Source organism: Xenopus tropicalis, chromosome 6 (assembly GCF_000004195.4).
Source record: "Xenopus tropicalis strain Nigerian chromosome 6, UCB_Xtro_10.0, whole genome shotgun sequence".
NCBI lineage: Eukaryota > Metazoa > Chordata > Amphibia > Anura > Pipidae > Xenopus > Xenopus tropicalis.
The window spans coordinates 40,128,124-40,146,880 of NC_030682.2; the positions used below are offsets into that span (position 1 = coordinate 40,128,124).

The 18,757-nt window shown below is 41.9% G+C and overlaps 1 protein-coding gene across 1 annotated transcript in view; it reads left to right on the forward strand.

Annotated features, from left to right (window-relative positions):
• Positions 1-17,311, forward strand: part of LOC108647857 (coiled-coil domain-containing protein 150-like) — a 44,160-nt gene extending 26,849 nt beyond the window's left edge. The window contains exons 2-5 of the mRNA XM_018094828.2: positions 10,255-10,362; positions 11,338-11,515; positions 15,289-15,375; positions 17,140-17,311. Of these exons, the coding sequence (XP_017950317.1) occupies positions 10,346-10,362; positions 11,338-11,515; positions 15,289-15,375; positions 17,140-17,148 (291 nt within the window). The 5' untranslated portion in view covers positions 10,255-10,345 and the 3' untranslated portion in view covers positions 17,149-17,311. The remainder of the gene's footprint in view (positions 1-10,254; positions 10,363-11,337; positions 11,516-15,288; positions 15,376-17,139) is intronic.
• Positions 17,312-18,757: the final 1,446 nt, after the last annotated feature.

The window sequence follows — 18,757 nt, forward strand, 5'->3', positions numbered from 1 at the left end:
ATCCACCACACCTCCCTTTGTTTCAGCCTAAGTTCCCTATCCCCCCCTCTCTTTAAAGGTGGTATTGATCCAATACCATGAATCTAAGCTGTTCTGAGGTGTGGCCCTTTTCACAAAAATGCTTAGATACCGGTAGTGTAGTGTTTCCCAAATTAATAGTTGATCGATGCTGTGATATACGGGATTTCACCATCTGCGTGGTCTCACCCACATAGATGAGACCACATGGGCAAATCAATACATAAACAGCATATTTGGTTACACAAGTATAGTGTCCCCGTAACTGTATTATTTGACCTGTATGAGGATGTACAAAATTACTGCCCCTCATAACATATGCACATTGTGTACAATTTAGGCATGGATACATGCCCTTAGTTCTTGCTCCCAGAAAAGTGTAATTTTGTTTACTTTTAGTTTTGAGAACAGTAGAGGTAATTGAGGCACCGATAGTTCTCCCTCTACGGTATGATTTCAGGGGAGGTGCCTCAAATTCCTGTATCAATGGGTAAGCCCTTTTGAGAATATACCAATGTTTACGTAATGTCTGAGCAATAATCTCACCATTTTACGAATACTGTGTGACAAAAGGTATACGTCCACCTCCCTGTTTTCTCTTGCCAGATGGATGTTGTACTCTATACTGTGCCTTATTGATCACCTTCTCAGGGTATCCCCTATCTCGAAATTTCTGGCACATTCTATTCTCCTGTATCTCTCGTTCTCCCGTTTCACTTACCAACCTCCTCACCCTAGAAAGTTGACTCACAGGAATTGAACTTTTTGTATGTGGGGGATGTTGACTTTTAAAGTGTAAGTGTACATATATATATATATATATATATATATATATATATGTCCCAACATCGGCACTCACCAACGCAATGAATTATGACCGGGTGCTAACCATTAATTCGCATATCGTCCCTTAGAAAGCACTCACAGTATGTATAATAAAAAAAGCAGTTTATTTAAACAAAAAAATGTCTAAGCGTTTCAATCCATATAGGTCCTGATGACGATCCTATATGGATCGAAACGTGTAGACATTTTTTTTGTTTAAATAAACTGCTTTTTTATTATACGTACCGTGAGTGCTTTCTAAGGGACTAATATATATACAGTGGTGTGAAAAAATATTTGCCCCCTTCCTGATTTCTTATTCTTTTGCATGTTTGTCACACTTAAATGTTTCTGCTCATCAAAAACCGTTAACTATTAGTCAAAGATAACATAATTGAACACAAAATGCAGTTTTTAAATGAAGGTTTACGTTATTAAGGGAGAAAAAAAACCTCCAAATCTACATGGCCCTGTGTGAAAAAGTGATTGCCCCCCTTGTTAAAAAATAACTTAACTGTGGTTTATCACACCTGAGTTCAATTTCTGTAGTCACCCCCAGGCCTGATTACTGCCACACCTGTTTCAATCAAAAAATCACTTAAATAGGAGCTACCTGACACAGAGAAGTAGACCAAAAGCACCTCAAAAGCTAGACATCATGCCAAGATCCAAAGAAATTGAGGAACAAATGAGAACAAAAGTAATTGAGATCTATCAGTCTGGTAAAGGTTATAAAGCCATTTCTAAAGCTTTGGGACTCCAGCGAACCACAGTGAGAACCATTATCCACAAATGGCAAAAACATGGAACAGTGGTGAACCTTCCCAGGAGTGGCCGGCCGACCAAAATTACCCCAAGAGCGCAGAGACAACTCATCCGAGAGGCCACAAAAGACCCCAGGACAACATCTAAAGAACTGCAGGCCTCACTTGCCTCAATTAAGGTCAGTGTTCACGACTCCACCATAAGAAAGAGACTGGGCAAAAACGGCCCGCATGGCAGATTTGCAAGGCGCAAACCACTTTTAAGCAAAAAGAACATTAAGGCTCGTCTCAATTTTGCTAAAAAAACATCTCAATGATTGCCAAGACTTTTGGGAAAATACCTTGTGGACCGACGAGACAAAAGTTGAACTTTTTGGAAGGTGCTTGTCCCGTTACATCTGGCGTAAAAGTAACACAGCATTTCAGAAAAAGAACATCATACCAACAGTAAAATATGGTGGTGGTAGTGTGATGGTCTGGGGTTGTTTTGCTGCTTCAGGACCTGGAAGGCTTGCTGTGATAGATGGAACCATGAATTCTACTGTCTACCAAAAAATCCTGAAGGAGAATGTCCGGCCATCTGTTCGTCAACTCAAGCTGAAGCGATCTTGGGTGCTGCAGCAGGACAATGACCCAAAACACACCAGCAAATCCACCTCTGAATGGCTGAAGAATAACAAAATGAAGACTTTGGAGTGGCCTAGTCAAAGTCCTGACCTGAATCCTATTGAGATGTTGTGGCATGACCTTAAAAAGGCGGTTCATGCTAGAAAACCCTCAAATAAAGCTAAATTACAATAATTCTGCAAAGATGAGTGGGCCAAAATTCTTCCAGAGCGCTGTAAAAGACTCGTTGCAAGTTATCGCAAACGCTTGATTGCAGTTATTGCTGCTAAGGGTGGCCCAACCAGTTATTAGGTGCAGGGGGAAATTACTTTTTCACACAGGGCCATGTAGGTTTGGATTTTTTTTCTCCCTAAATAATAAAAACCCTCATTTAAAAACTGCATTTTGTGTTTACTTGTGTTATCTTTGACTAATAGTTAAATGTGTTTGATGATCAGAAACATTTTGTGTGACAAACATGCAAAAGAATAAGAAATCAGGAAGGGGGCAAATAGTTTTTCACACCACTGTATATATATATATATATATATATATATATACAGTGGCTTGCAAAAGTATTCGGCCCCCTTGAACTTTTCCACATTTTGTCACATTACAGCCACAAACATGAATCAGTTTTATTGGAATTCCACATGAAAGACCAATACAAAGTGGTGTACACGTGAGAAGTGGAACTTAAATCATACATGATTCCAAACATTTTTTACAAATAAATAACTGCAAAGTGGGGTGTGCGTAATTATTCAGCCCCCTGAGTCAATACTTTGTAGAACCACCTTTTGCTGCAATTACAGCTGCCAGTCTTTTAGGGTATGTCTCTACCAGCTTTGCACATCTAGACTGAAATCTAAGACTGAAATCCTTGCCCATTCTTCTTTGCAAAACAGCTCCAGCTCAGTCAGATTAGATGGACAGCGTTTGTGAACAGCAGTTTTCAGATGTTGCCACAGATTCTCGATTGGATTTAGATCTGGACTTTGACTGGGCCATTCTAACACATGGATATGTTTTGTTTTAAACCATTCCATTGTTGCCCTGGCTTAATGTTTAGGGTCGTTGTCCGGCTGGAAGGTGAACCTCCGCCCCAGTCTCAAGTCTTTTGCAGACTCCAAGAGGTTTTCTTCCAAGATTGCCCTGTATTTGGCTCCATCCATCTTCCCATCAACTCTGACCAGCTTCCCTGTCCCTGCTGAAGAGAAGCACCCCCAGAGCATGATGCTGCCACCACCATATTTGACAGTGGGGATGGTGTGTTCAGAGTGATGTGCAGTGTTAGTTTTCCGCCACACATAGCGTTTTGCATTTTGGCCAAAAAGTTCCATTTTGGTCTCATCTGACCAGAGCACCTTCTTCCACATGTTTGCTGTGTCCCCCACATGGCTTGTGGCAAACTGCAAACGGGACTTCTTATGGTTTTCTGTTAACAATGGCTTTCTTCTTGCCACTCTTCCATAAAGGCCAACTTTGTGCAGTGCACGACTAATAGTTGTCCTATGGACAGATTCCCCCACCTGAGCTGTAGATCTCTGCAGTTCGTCCAGAGCCACCATGGGCCTCTTGGCTGCATTTCTGATCAGCGCTCTCCTTGTTCGGCCTGTGAGTTTAGGGGGACGGCCTTGTCTTGGTAGGTTTACAGTTGTGCCATACTCCTTCCATTTCTGAATGATCGCTTGAACAGTGCTCCGTGGGATGTTCAAGGCTTTGGAAATCTTTTTGTAGCCTAAGCCTGCTTTAAATTTCTCAATAACTTTATCCCTGACCTGTTTGGTGTGTTCTTTGGACTTCATGGTGTTGTTGCTCCCAATATTCTCTTAGACAACCTCTGAGGCCGTCACAGAGCAGCTGTATTTGTACTGACATTAGATTACACACAGGTGCACTCTATTTAGTCATTAGCACTCATCAGGCAATGTCTATGGGCAACTGACTGCACTCAGGCCAAAGGGGGCTGAATAATTACGCACACCCCACTTTGCAGTTATTTATTTGTAAAAAGTGTTTGGAATCATGTATAATTTTTGTTCCACTTCTCATGTGTACACCACTTTGTATTGGTCTTTCACGTGGAATTCCAATAAAATTGATTTATGTTTGTGGCTGTAATGTGACAAAATGTGGAAAAGTTCAAGGGGGCCGAATACTTTTGCAAGCCACTGTGTATATGTATATATATATATATATATATATATATATATATATATATATATATATATATATATATATATAAATATACTATCCATCGAAAGCACTCATGGCTCCAAGTAGTTCAAAAAATAGCGTACTTTATTGCTCCACACTCATATCGATGCGTTTCGGTCACTAGGGACAGTTGTTGATTTGGTGCGCATCCGGCGTATGCACATATTTAAATGTGCATATACAGCCAACGTGACGTTTCGGTCCCCCTGGGACCTTTGTCAAGGCAACCACACCCTACACCTTAACAAGTATATATAGCCAGTGATGACCATAAATTAGGAACATGACATCACCATATGCAAATGAGCAAAGTGACTAGTGCAAATTGACTTGTTTAAAAATACAATAAGAGCCAACAATCTGGCAAAGTGATAAAAATACCATGTTAGCATATACAATCATTTCAGTTTCACATATATTAATACTATTACAAAAGTGCACAGTGCAAGGGTTAAAACATGATAAAAAATGTTTTTAAACCACAAAATGGATAATTACATGTTTTATACCAATCTCCTCTAGCTCAAGTGATGTGCAGGAGAGGACTAAGGCTGTGAACAAAATGGTGTCACAGTTCTTAGAAAGGGGTTACACGAGGAAATTGGTAAATGAAACTAAGCATTGGGCATTGTCTTTAAATCGGGCTGATTTACTAAAAGGTAATGCATGTGAAAAAGGTAGTGGTGGAGATAAGGAAAATGTATTATACGCAGGGAAAATCCACACCAGTCAGCATGCATCGGCATTTTACATATCCAGGACATTTGTAACAGTCTGGTTTTAACCCGAAAACTACATTGAGATATCACTATCCTTTGAGAAATCTGTCCGAACTAGTACAGTATGTCTCTTAAGGTCCCCATACACGGTAAGATCTCACCAAGCGAGCGGATCTTCCCCCTACGGGTGGGCGATATCGGGGAGCTTGAAGTTAAAAAAAATAAATAAATAGTTTTAGGCACCCCCAAGTGACTTAAATCGCCTACCTTTTACCCCGGGCTGGTGCCCCTGTTAGGAGAGAACAGCACCAGCCCGGGATACCTGCAGCGCTTCCTCCTTCCTGTTCGCTCGCGCGCGCGCGCGCGCATGCGCAGTAGAGTGAATAGTGAAACTTTAACAGAGAAGTCGGGTTTTCACTCTACTGCGCATGCGCCTGTCGTGGGGTCCCAGCAAAACGAAGCAGTCGCTTGCAGGTACCCCAGGCTGGGTACATGGTAAGCGATTAAAGTCACTTGGGGGTGCCTAACATTTTGGCACCCCCAAGTGACTTAGCCTTCCCTTGTCCTTAAAAAGACTTGAAAGCCACCCAGCCAGTACCTAGGCATTTTCTCGGACTAGGACACACCCTACCCTCCTTTCGGTGCATGGCCATTTATTTTTAAACCCCCCCCCCCCCCCCTGACAGAGGTGGGGATAGAAACCTGGCTCTACTACACAGGGAATCACGTTGGATACACCGTCTGAACTCAGTCTCGCCTTGTGGACTAAATTAGACTTGCCCTTAGGTTGCAGTTGCGACCTATCCTTTGTCTGTTAAAATTATTTTCCAAGCTACATGTATAGGACATATTGATGGGACACAATTTATGTTGAATACCATTACCATTAATCTCAGCCTGATCTTTCTCTGTTTGTTTTTTTCTCTTGCGATTATGTTTCCATGGGCTTTTGCTACTGTGTATTGTTTCTTTTTCTCTCTTCTGCTTTTGCTAATGTGTTTCGCTTCCTCTTTCACCCTCTAAATACGTACCTCAATGATTCCACCTAATGAATAGGGATGCTATAAATGAGCAAAGCCTCATATATATATGGGAGCATGTGGGTATTAGTTGAAGTGGCCCCCTTTATTAGCCGGGATTGGATGTGGAACTATAACTCACATAAAATAGGTTGCTTAGAGGGGATAAATACCCTCTATGCAACCTGGGGTCCCAGTGACACTGTATTAAATATGATGTTATTCCTATCATTCTCTGGGGCACACCTAGTAGCTAAATATGTATGCGCGATCATATGGGGGCCACAGAGACTTGGTGTGCTCATATGCACACACCCACCACTGTCCTATCTGAAACAGCTACCAGCCCTGACCATGACTGTGGCAGTGGATACAAGGTATGCCCAAAAACTGTAGGCACACTTGTCCTGCTCGGAAGCTCCCTCTATAATGAATGCGCACCACCTCCGCTCCCTTCTCGCTCCCTGCTTTCTTCTTTTCTGGCTCCTTCTGCCTTGCCCTGTGTCTTTCTTTTCTAGTTTTTTTTTTGTTTTTCCTTAAGATTATCTCTTGATTTAATAGTTTCATTGACTTATGTTTTGTTATTTTTTTTGCCCACACGCTGGGTGCCAAAACCTTTCTTCAATAGCATATTTAAAAAGGTCTTGGTGGTGTTTGTATTGTGCTGTACTTTTGTGATATATATGTTGACTGTCTGTACACGTAATTTTTTGGGGGAATTAGCAATGGTAGGCAGGCATGCAAAGGATCTGGAGCATAAGAGACAGGGACACAACTCACACTTGTGAACACTCAGGCTTCACCTTAAGCCTTGCTGACTCCTCTCAGCTCTCATATGCCTGGCATATGGAAGGAGGCACCCCCAGCTCCTCTGGGAGTTCCTAACACAGGCAGGCAGCCTTCCTGCTCTGTGCCCCACTCTGAGAGTGACCTACTCTAAGTTAAGAACCAACTTCAACTCAAACCCCCACTACTGTATGATCCCACAGCTCTTTTTATTTGCTGCTCACCTGCAGCCTAATCAGGCAGCTCCCTACAGCTGGCCAACTGAAACTGTTAACTGGAGTTCAGATTGGAAGGTCTTTCCGGCTCTCCCTCCATTCACTCCAGAGACCTATTAACACACCAAACAACAATCTTTTCCATTGCATCTCTCACAATATATATATATATATATATATATATATATATTACAGTGGCCCCCTTGAACTTTTCCACATTTTGTCACATTACAGCCACAAACATAAATCAATTTTATTGGAATTCCACGTGAAAGACCAATACAAAGTGGTGTACATGTGAGAAGTGGAACGAAAATCATACATGATTCCAAACATTTTTTACAAATAATTAACTGCAAAGTGGGGTGTGCGTAATTATTCAGCCCCCTTTGGTCTGAGTGCAGTCAGTTGCCCATAGACATTGCCTGATGAGTGCTAATGACTAAATAGAGTGCACCTGTGTGTAATCTAATGTCAGTACAAATACAGCTGCTCTGTGACAGCCTCAGAGGTTGTCTAAGAGAATATTGGGAGCAACAACACCATGAAGTCCAAAGAACACACCAGACAGGTCAGGGATAAAGTTATTGAGACATTTAAAGCAGGCTTAGGCTACAAAAAGATTTCCAAAGCCTTGAACATCCCACGGAGCACTGTTCAAGCGATCATTCAGAAATGTAAGGAGTATGGCACAACTGTAAACCTACCAAGACAAGGCCGTCCACCTAAACTCACAGGCCGAACAAGGAGAGCGCTGATCAGAAATGCAGCCAAGAGGCCCATGGTGACTCTGGGGGAGCTGCAGAGATCTACAGCTCAGGTGGGGGAATCTGTCCATAGGACAACTATTAGTCATGCACTGCACAAAGTTGGCCTTTATGGAAGAGTGGCAAGAAGAAACCCATTGTTAACAGAAAACCATAAGAAGTCCCGTTTGCAGTTTGCCACAAGCTATGTGGGGGACACAGCAAACATGTGGAAGAAGGGGCTCTGGTCAGATGAGACCAAAATGGAACTTTTTGGCCAAAATGCAAAACGCTATGTGTGGCGGAAAACTAACACTGTACATCACTCTGAACACACCATCCCCACTGTCAAATATGGTGGTGGCAGCATCATGCTCTGGGGGTGCTTCTCTTCAGCAGGGACAGGGAAGCTGGTCAGAGTTGATGGGAAGATGGATGGAGCCAAATACAGGGCAATCTTGGAAGAAAACCTCTTGGAGTCTGCAAAAGACTTGAGACTGGGGCGGAGGTTCACCTTCCAGCAGGACAACGACCCTAAACATAAAGCCAGGGCAACAATGGAATGGTTTAAAACAAAACATATCCATGTGTTAGAATGGCCCAGTCAAAGTCCAGATCTAAATCCAATCGAGAATCTGTTGCAAGATCTGAAAACTGCTGCCACAAACGCTGTCCATCTAATCTGACTGAGCTGGAGCTGTTTTGCAAAGAAGAATGGGCAAGGATTTCAGTCTAGATGTGCAAAGCTGGTAGAGACATACCCTAAAAGACTGGCAGCTGTAATTGCAGCAAAAGGTGGTTCTACAAAGTATTGACTCAGGGGGCTGAATAATTACGCACACCCCACTTCGCAGTTATTTATTTGTAAAAGATTTTTGGAATTATGTATGATTTTGGTTCCACTTCTCACGTGTACACCACTTTGTATTGGTCTTTCACGTGGAATTCCAATAAAATTGATTCATGTTTGTGGCTGTAATGTGACAAAATGTGGAAAAGTTCAAGGGGGCCGAATACTTTTGCAAGCCACTGTATATAGAAGTCCAAGCAACAGGCACTCACGTCTGATGGAGTCACAGATCGCCTGGGTGTAGTATTAGAGCCGTAGTTTAGAAAACAAAAATGGAAGAATGCCGCACTCACAGGGCTTAGTGTAGAAAAATAGAGTAGTTTATTCAAACAAAAAAACTAACGTTTCGGCTGGAACCTCAGCCTTTCTCAAAGTGAACATACATGCAAGAAACCCCCTGATAAGCAAAATGTGGCGCCAAAATTGGACCAATGACATCACTCTGTTGCAGGCCAGAGCCCACCCCCCAAAAACCAGTGTATACTAAACAATGTAAAAAACAAATGTGAATATAAGGATAAGTATAGGACAAGCAATAGAGTCAGCAATAGTTAGAACCAAATTCAGAAAAGGCAAATAGAGAGGAAAAATAAAAGTACATAAAGAACGGAGGAAATACAAGATTCATGACAAAAAGGGAAAGGGTAACACATACGCTGAACTATAGCTCCCACACAGTAATGCGCAGCGCCGAAGAAGGACAATATATATATATATACATACACAAAGAATGTGTAACAATTATTACATAACCTAATATGTATTTTGTGCTCCTATCAACATTCCACCCCCAGGGCCCCTCTGATACTTCTAAAATCATAATGAGAGACATAAACATTTCAGACAGGCAGTCACTTCTGCTCAGTTCTGTTATTCACTCCTGTAGGCAGGAAACCCTTCAAACTATGGGCATTTCCTTATCAAGCACACACTGTGCCTCAAGTATCACTGTGCCTCTGATTTTCTGTGGGTCTTTGGCTGGGGGGGATCACTGTGCCTTAGATTTTATTTTGGCCTATGGGGTGGGGGGATGACTGTGCCACGGATTTTCAGGGGGGGTTATCACTGTGCCTCTGATTTTCTGTGGGCCTTTGTTGGGGGGATCACTGTGCCTCTGATTTTTAGGGGGGGGATCACTGTGCCTCTGATTTTTAGGGGGGGGGATCACTGTGCCTCTGATTTTCTGTGGGCCTTGGGGTGAGGGGATCACTGTGCCTCGGATTTTCTGGGGGGGAATCCCTGTGCCTCGGATTTTCTGGGGGCAGGTATCACTGTGCCTCTTATTTTGAACTAGGTATCACTGTGTTCACTTGTTAGAACTAGTGATGAAATTGAGCTCACAATTTGTTCTCTCTATTGGGTAGCAGTATATGCCCACATCAGCAATGTTTTTTTACGATAACTAATTCTTGGTTTGATATACCTATACCACATATTTACAGTGTCTGTTTTGTGCTAAGGGTATTCTTTTCCTGTCTTTAAACAGTCTTTAAACCAACAACTGGAAATCCAGTGCTCAGAACTCACAGCCGCCATGCAAACATTTACAACAGAGAATATCCAGCTTCAAGACCAACATGAGCAAGAAATCAAGGTTATTACACCACCCTAGAAAGGAGTATTAATTTACATTGTAATTAACAGTGTAACCTTGCTTCTTGTACTTCTACAAAATATCTATCTATTCTCTTTTTAACCTAGTCTCTTTTATGGTCTCTGTACAGACACAAAAGGAGACTATGACCCTAAAAATGCAGGAAAGTGTTGCTGACTGCTGCCAAAAAAGCCGTAAAAGCAGAGGTTGTATGTCTCTTGTCTTATATGCACCACCATTTGTTTATGTCAATACATCTATATGTAAACCTTTTAGGGTGGTTGTATTTTGTAGTGCTCCCCCAACTAATTAATATTCAGATTTATATGGGGTGTAAACCCATAAAATAAAATTTGGCTAATGAAAAATATTATAACTTTAAGCAACTTATATATAATGTAATGGCAATGTGGCTGCCCCTTGCTATTCTTTGCATTTTTGGTTCTGACTATTGAAAAAAAAAAAAAAAATAAGTAGAAGCCAGCTGATTATCAGACATGTGAAAAACATAGAAGGCATTTTGGGAAATTGAGTCTTAGCTGGAGTAGAGCTTACTTCTACATTGTTTTAAAAAAATGAGAACCAGCAGAGCAGAAATGGATAGATGGATAGTGTTCTCAATTACATTTACAAACAGCTTTAAAAACTCTATAACTTTTGATTTATCCATTTTGAAAAGTTGTTTGCAAGGCTTTAAATAAAAAAGTTAAAACAACACCAATCAGACTTCAGAAATCTTTTATAATACTATGAAAAGCAGTAGACTGTTGGTCACAGCTGGTTATGTCTTTTTAATCCAACCCCAATGTGCACTAAGGGGAATTTATGACAGCATGGCACTATTTGCCACTGATACTGGTGCCAATCTTATGTTAAGATGTTGATCTTTAGCTCCAAAAGCAGTAGCACCTTGGCATTTTACATTCCTTCATTATCCTTATAATTATTAACTGCAGTAACGCAATTCTCATATAGGGAAGTGCTTCGAGCTGACCACTCAGCATGTCAGAAGAAGGCAATACATGCAGAACAGAAAACGGCCACACAGAGGGAGTTGCAGGAGTCAACTATTGCCCGTCGGAGCAGTGACCTGGACTCAGCCCTGAAAGAAAAAATCCGTTTAGAGAATGAGAGGGATTCATTACAAGCTAAGGTATGGAGATGCTTACTGTGTCAAACTACAAATTGTTTTAACAATAGTGTTCAATCCAGATATTGGTTATCCCAGAAACTGCATGTACAAACACTACACTCAGTAGTCAGTGAGTCTGTTTCTCAAGGCATCGTGTTTTTCTCTAGCTACAAATAAACCTGAATTTGTACAGTCATTTTCCTAGTTGCATTACTACTATATTTATACTGAAAAAGCATCTAGATAATATACAATTTAAAAAGAAAGCACACACATTACACTTAAGCCCCAAGTACCAATTTTTCTCAACCTATGGGTCCTGGTCCCTTGTGGGGGTAAGAAGTGCAGATCTTGGGAATAATAATTAATCTTAGATATGGAAATTTAGGTAAACATACAAGTTAATAGGTGCCTGATAAAATGGTACGATAGGGAACTTAAATTGTAAGCTCCACTGGGGAATAAAGTGAATTATGAAGAGACGCTAAAATGTCTTCCAGATCTAAGACACTATAGGGTTGATTCACTAAAGTGCGATAACACATATTGCATGCTTTTTTGCATTAAAATTGATATGAAAAAAAACGAGCGATTCACTAAAGTATTATCGCGTGCGTTAAATAGCGCGCAATCGCAAGCATTAATTTTACCGCATTGCGTTAATTCTTGCGCAGAAGTAATACTAACGCATGGTTCACAAACACTTAGACACGCTAAATATCGCATTCGTCTGTGCAAAATTAACACCTAATTGAGTTAGGCGGTAACTATAGAAAAGTACAGTTCATGAGCTTTTGGCAACACAATATGGACTTTGCAGTGGGATTTATTCAAGTATGCATTGGCCCTAGAGTAATGTAGCCTCCAGTTTGCAGGAATATGGTCATTTTAAAAAAAAGTCGTTTTACGAACGTAATGGTGTGTATGGCTAATATGGCGTGTGCACGATAAGTAGCGCATTAATGTGCGTTAATTAGCGCGCGTTGTGTCGAATACCGCACAAAAATAGTCTTCGCGACTTAAATAACGCAAACCGTACCAGGTCTAACTTAACGTAAATATACTTTTAGTGAATCGTGCGTTAAGACGCGAAAAATTAGACGCAATTAAATTTTATAGCGCTTGTTTTATCGCTCTTTAGTGAATCAACCCTTATGTGTGAGGTTGCATACCCTACAGCAGTTTCTGTACGTGGTTCTGTATCATAAGTAATGTAGACTAAAGCACATATAAACTTAAGAAATTATCAGACAGTATATAAATTAAAAGTATCCATTGTCTGTATGTGTCTAGTGGTTCTAGTCTTTTTTATACCAGCTAACAGCTGTGCATATGTCAAGAATTTGGGATATATTGTTATTTTGACAACTTTAATAACAGCCATTAAACTTGGTAGCAGAGTATTCCCACTGAAAATAAAATCATAGTGTTGCCATAATCACTATATTAGGCCTTTAATATTGCACCACATCAGGCCTAAGTAAATACTGTACTGTTCTTATGGCTTATTTATACCTGTAAATATGCTGCAGTAATACCTGCTGTTTGTGCAGCCTTTCTTGGCCCCTTCTAGCAGTGAGCAGGGAGACCACTAGTGGTGTATGATGATGTATGATGTTTTTTTTTATTTTAGTTTAGATTGTGTGCATTAGTACTGATCCTTTTCTAGCAATTAGTAGTTATGGATGAATATAGTGGATGGATAAGAGAACAGATTCATTGCCTGTGTCAAGCCCTTTGCCAGTTGATGGTGCCATTTACTGAAAGTAGAACTGTTGAAAGAAGGGCCTTGATACAGGAGGCTGGAGGCCTTGTGTAGGCTTATAGGTGTAGTAGAATTAGTGAGTGATTATATACACATTTTTTGCATGCTTTGAGTGTGGATTTCTTAAAGATAAAATACTACACATAACTTTATAATATACAACACATGAATATCCTGTAACTTCTTTTAAATGGTGCTTTCATCAGGTATAATCGGGGCTCAGTGATGTCATTTCTGTCACATAACTCACTGAAACGTTTTCATTATAATAAATAATGTACTCTTTGTTGTTAAATATGAGGATATTCAGGGAATACTATAATGGGAAAACATGTTTTTTCAAAACACATCACTTAATAGAGCTCTGCTAGCAGAATCCTGCATTGAAATCCAGATTCATTTTATATTTAATTTTGAAATTTCACATGGGGCTAGACATGTTTTTAGTGTCAGAGTGCCATCAGCTATGTGACTTATGTTTCCCTGCTCCCCAGTGTAGATTCTGTTCTATGATTATTTCCATATATCCTATATCAAATTTCCAGGAATGACCCTAAAATGGACTTGATGATTTTGGCGGCCTTGGAATCCCCCATTGTCACTGCGCTGTAGCTCAGCTCACCTATGAACTGGCTTCTTATTGCCAGTGATAAGAAAGGGATTTTTCCTGTGTCAGTTGCGTTCAGCTGCCATAGATAGCACAATTCCACTCACTGTGACAGGGACAATTTGATAGCTGGCATCATAAATCATGAGCCGCCCTTGAAAATGCAAAAAAGAGGATTTGTGGGGAAATGTAAATGTAGCCAGCGATGAAAAGGTAAATAACAGCAATGATGCGCAGCCCATTTCTAGACGCCATCATATACCGGGACACTAGGAGGTCAAGTGAGGATGTCCAGAGTCACAAAGTAGGGCAAGGTTGACATCCAGGGTGCGAATCGAACCCGAGACCTAACGATTCAAGGTGAGCACCCTAACCACTAGGCTGTCCTGCCTCCTCCCACTTGTAGGATGTTTTTTTTTTCCTCTTGTCTGCTGTATATTGGCGGTTGGCATATCCTAACCGAGTGAATAAAACATTCAGGGTTAAAGCCTTCAGCTTGCCCCAAGACCTATATAACTAGGGGAAAGCCTTGGGGAAGCAATATTGGTCTAGTGCTATGGACCTAGCTACATATGTTACGTATAACAGTTATGTCAAAACTTACACCTGCAAAAACTGCTTAGAAGTTTAGGTAACTGCCATATGAAGCAATGGCAATGCAGAGAATCTCTACTGACCACGAATGAACTGACATATTGGCACATGGATTAACTATTTAATTACATGCTTATTACATAGTAACATCAGCTATTTATATTGAAAGCTGTTTACTGAATAAGTGTCTCCTACAGGAACTTTCTAGCAACGGAATGACCAGTTATTTGGCCCAACAGCAACATCACTGGGCAATTTACATATCTAAGGCAAAAACTTATGATACTTTCAAAAAAACTTACATAACTTCCATATAAACTGCACTGACGACCAATTAAGAGACCCTGCAGATTAATTATTTTGACTATGTTTATGAACTAGTAGTGACTAGTTATTGGGTCCCACAGCAAGATCACTGGGCCCCTAAACTTAAGCAGTTTACTTAACTTATGCTAAAATGTACATACTAAGCAATGACAGCACAGAGCGGGGGGGAAGGAGTGCAGGGGTTAAACTAAGGACGACAGCAGCTGTTTATATAGCACACACATAGAGCATGGTCAAAACCTTGCAGCTGCGCACTTGTGTTTATAGGCGGCCCCAATAGGGGTCCAACGTTTCTGATGGCAGCCGTAGCCAGACCAACTCGCCTGGAACAAACAGCAGCACTGTGCTCTGTCTAAATGGAAAATGTCGACAGCAATCCATTGCAAATTACATCTATTTTGCACGCCCACAATGTGCAATGCAGCCTATAAACACACATAAGCGCGCCCAATTTAATAACTAGTCATTACAGATTATTCTCTACATTTTCACATTCCACAGTCTACGAGCTGCATTGCCAAGACAAGAAGATCTCCGCAGGGGCAACTCTCAATCCACAACCACTGCAAGCGCAACTATACTTACAGGGTAAGTTCCTAGGTAACAGCTAATTCCTATCCTCTCAAGGTACCTTCGTGACGTCACGGTCATTTGCGAATACCATATGACCCCTCCATTGCGCATGCCTCATTATTGCGCATAAATTCAAAAGCAGATGTGCTAATGGCTTCTACTGCCAGCGATCATTTCACAGGACCTGCAGGTTTTAATGGCTGACAACTTGTAAGTTTAGTACAGACTGTAACCTTTACTCTAGATTTTGGGGCAGTTACAGAGTCACTGTGGGGGGTGATCACTGATTTTCTGTGGGCCTTGGGGGGGAATCACTGTGCCTCGGTTTTTCTGGGGGGGGGATCACTGTGCCTCGGTTTTTCTGGGGGGGGGATCACTGTGCCTCGGATTTTCTGGGGGGGATCACTGTGCCTCGGATTTTCTTTGGCCTATGGGGTGGGGGGATTACTCTGCCTATGATTTTCTGGGGGGGGGGGTATCACTGTGCCTCAGATTTTCTTTTGGTGTAAGGGGTGGGAGGATCACTGTGCCTCAGGTTTTCTGGGGGGTATCACTGTGCCTCTGATTTTCTGTGGGCCTTGGGATGGGGGGATCACTGTGCCTTTGATTTTCTTTGGGGTGGGGGGATTACTGTGCCCCTGATTTTCTGGGGGGGTTATCACTGTGCCTCTGATTTTCTGTGGGCCTTGGATGGCTGTATCTCTTGACCTCTGATTTTCTGGGGGGTATCACTGTGCCTCGGATTTTCTTTTGGCCTATGGGGTGGGGGAATCACTGTTCCTCGGATTTTCTGGGGGGGTATCACTGTGCCTCTGATTTTTTGTGGGTCTTGGGGTGGGGGTATCACTGTGCCTCGGATTTTATTTTGGCCTATGGGGTGGGGGGATCACTGTGCCTCGGATTTTCTGGGGGGTATCGCTGTGTCTCTGATTTTCTAGGGGGGGTATCACTGTGGCTTTGATTTTCTGTGGGTCTTGGGGTGGGGGGATCACTGTGCCTCGGATTTTCTGGGGGGGGATCACTGTGCCTCGGATTTTCGGGGGGGGGGGGTATCACTGTGCCTCGGATTTTCTGGGGGGGTGGAATTCACCGTGCCTCGGATTTTCTGGGGGGGGGGGTATCATTGTGCCTCTGATTTTCTGTGGGCCTTGGGGTGGAGGTATCACTGTGCCTCTGCTTTTCTTTGGCCTATAGGGTGGGAGAATTACTGTGCCTCTGATATTCTGGGGGGGTATCACTGTGCCTCTGATTTTCTGTGGGCCTTGGGGTGGGGGTATCACTGTGCCTCACTGAAACAAGTATGTGTATCTCTGTAAATCTTTCATTAGGCAAGCCAGAAATATTGCATTTTTACACAGCAATAGTAGTACTATTTAATAGTGTGCTTAATAGATTTTGACTTTCCTTGTCCTTTAATAATAAAGATGTCTCCCATTATAAAACAAGGAAGAATGGAGTTGAACCAGAGTTGGCAAATACTTTGCAAACATTTTTTTCATCAGCACAAGAGTAATTTTTATATTGGATATTGTCCATCAATGCCTTATCATCTTTTATAAAATGAATAATAGATTGTTTAACCCCCCCACCCCCAATTCTACTACCAACAGCAGTCAGAAAACCAAAGTCTACAAGCATTTTAATGTTAGTTATAGTAGGGCTTAATTGCCTATAAATCTGACCTATTTGAAGCAGCCATTGTATGTCAAATATATTGTGCTGCAATAGTGAACTTGGAGGAATATGGTACATGTACTGTTTGTTTATCATTCCCAACAGTGTCTATAAAGGAAATTCTAATCGTTATTTAATAAGCAGTGTCACCATGCAAACTGTTGACATCATCATCATGCAGTGTTCATGGGATCATGGGACAATGTTTTTGGTGGCTTGGTGATGCCAGGGGAGGGGTTGTGGTGCAGACACAATTCTGTGGATTTCTGCATGTAGTGTCTAGAGTGCTTCATTTTATTCCAGTGCAAGTGCCTGTTGTCAAGGAGTCTTTCATTTGGACTGTTACACTGTTGTATGTATGTATATGTATGTATATCTTTATTTATAAAGCGCTACTTATGTACGCAGCGCTGTACAGTAGAATACGTTAATACAAACAGGGTGTTAAGATAATAGATAAATACAAAGTATAATAATAAATACAGATAAATACAGCAGCAATAAGTTAAGAGTCGAGGACACAAGAGGATGGAGGTCCCTGCCCCGTAGAGCTTACATTCTATATGGGAGGGTAACTAACAGACACAAATAGGCAAATATAAGTGCTGTAGGTCACAGTGGGTGACACTACAATATAAGTGCCAGTTCCCAGATCAGGTGCTGGGCGAGTGCTCCAAAAGGTAGTCTTTAACCTTAGTTTTAAAAAGACTGAGGGAGGATTCTCTCCGGAGGAAATCAGGGAGGGAATTCCAAATGTAGGGGGCAGCCAGGCAGAAAGGTTTAAGACGGGAAACCGCAGTAGTAGTGGGGGGCGCAACCAAACGATTGCTCTGCGAGGAACGAAGGAGTCGGCCGGGAACATATGGAGACACAAGGGACGAGATGTAGTGAGGAGCAGAGGAATGGAGGGCTTTAAAGGTTAGGAGAAGAAGTTTGTAAGCAATTCTTTGTTTGATAGGAAGCCACGATAAGGACTTTAGCAGGGGAAGGGCCTGAACTCTCCTGGATGAGAGGAGGAGAATTCTGGCAGCAGTGTTTAATATAGACTGTAGGGGGGAAAGATGGGAGTTAGGGAGGCCGGTTAATAGCAGGTTGCAGTAATCCAGTCGTGACAGGATGAGAGCATGCATGAGCAGCTTAGCTGTTACAGTAGAAAGAAAGGGACGGATTTTGGCAATATTGCGTAAGAAAAAGTGACAGGTTTTGACAGTGGAGTTAATGTGGTTAGAAAAGGAGAGACTGGAGTCAAAGATCACCCCCAAACAACGCGCCGAATCGACGGGGTTGATGAGGGTGCCATCAATAGAGATAGAAAAGGGGGGGGGTAGGACCAGGCTTAGGCGGAAAAATCATTAGTTTCGTTTTTGTTAGGTTGAGTTTGAGGTGGCGTTGGTTCATCCAGTTAGAGATGGCCAGGAGGCAGTTAGAGATTTGAGTCTCAGTTTCAGCTGTTAATGAAGGGGTCGACAGATAAATTTGGATATCATCAGCATACAGATGGTATTTGAAGCCAAATGAACGGATGAGATCTCCCAAAGACAGCGTGTAGAGGGAGAACAACAACGGCCCAAGTACAGAGCCTTGAGGTACCCCCACATTAAGAGGAACTGGAGATGAGGTTTTATTAGCATAGGAGACAGTGAATGAATGGTTAGAGAGATAAGAAGAGATCCAGGATGCAGCCTGACTGCGGAGACCAATCGAATGCAGAATTTGCATCAGG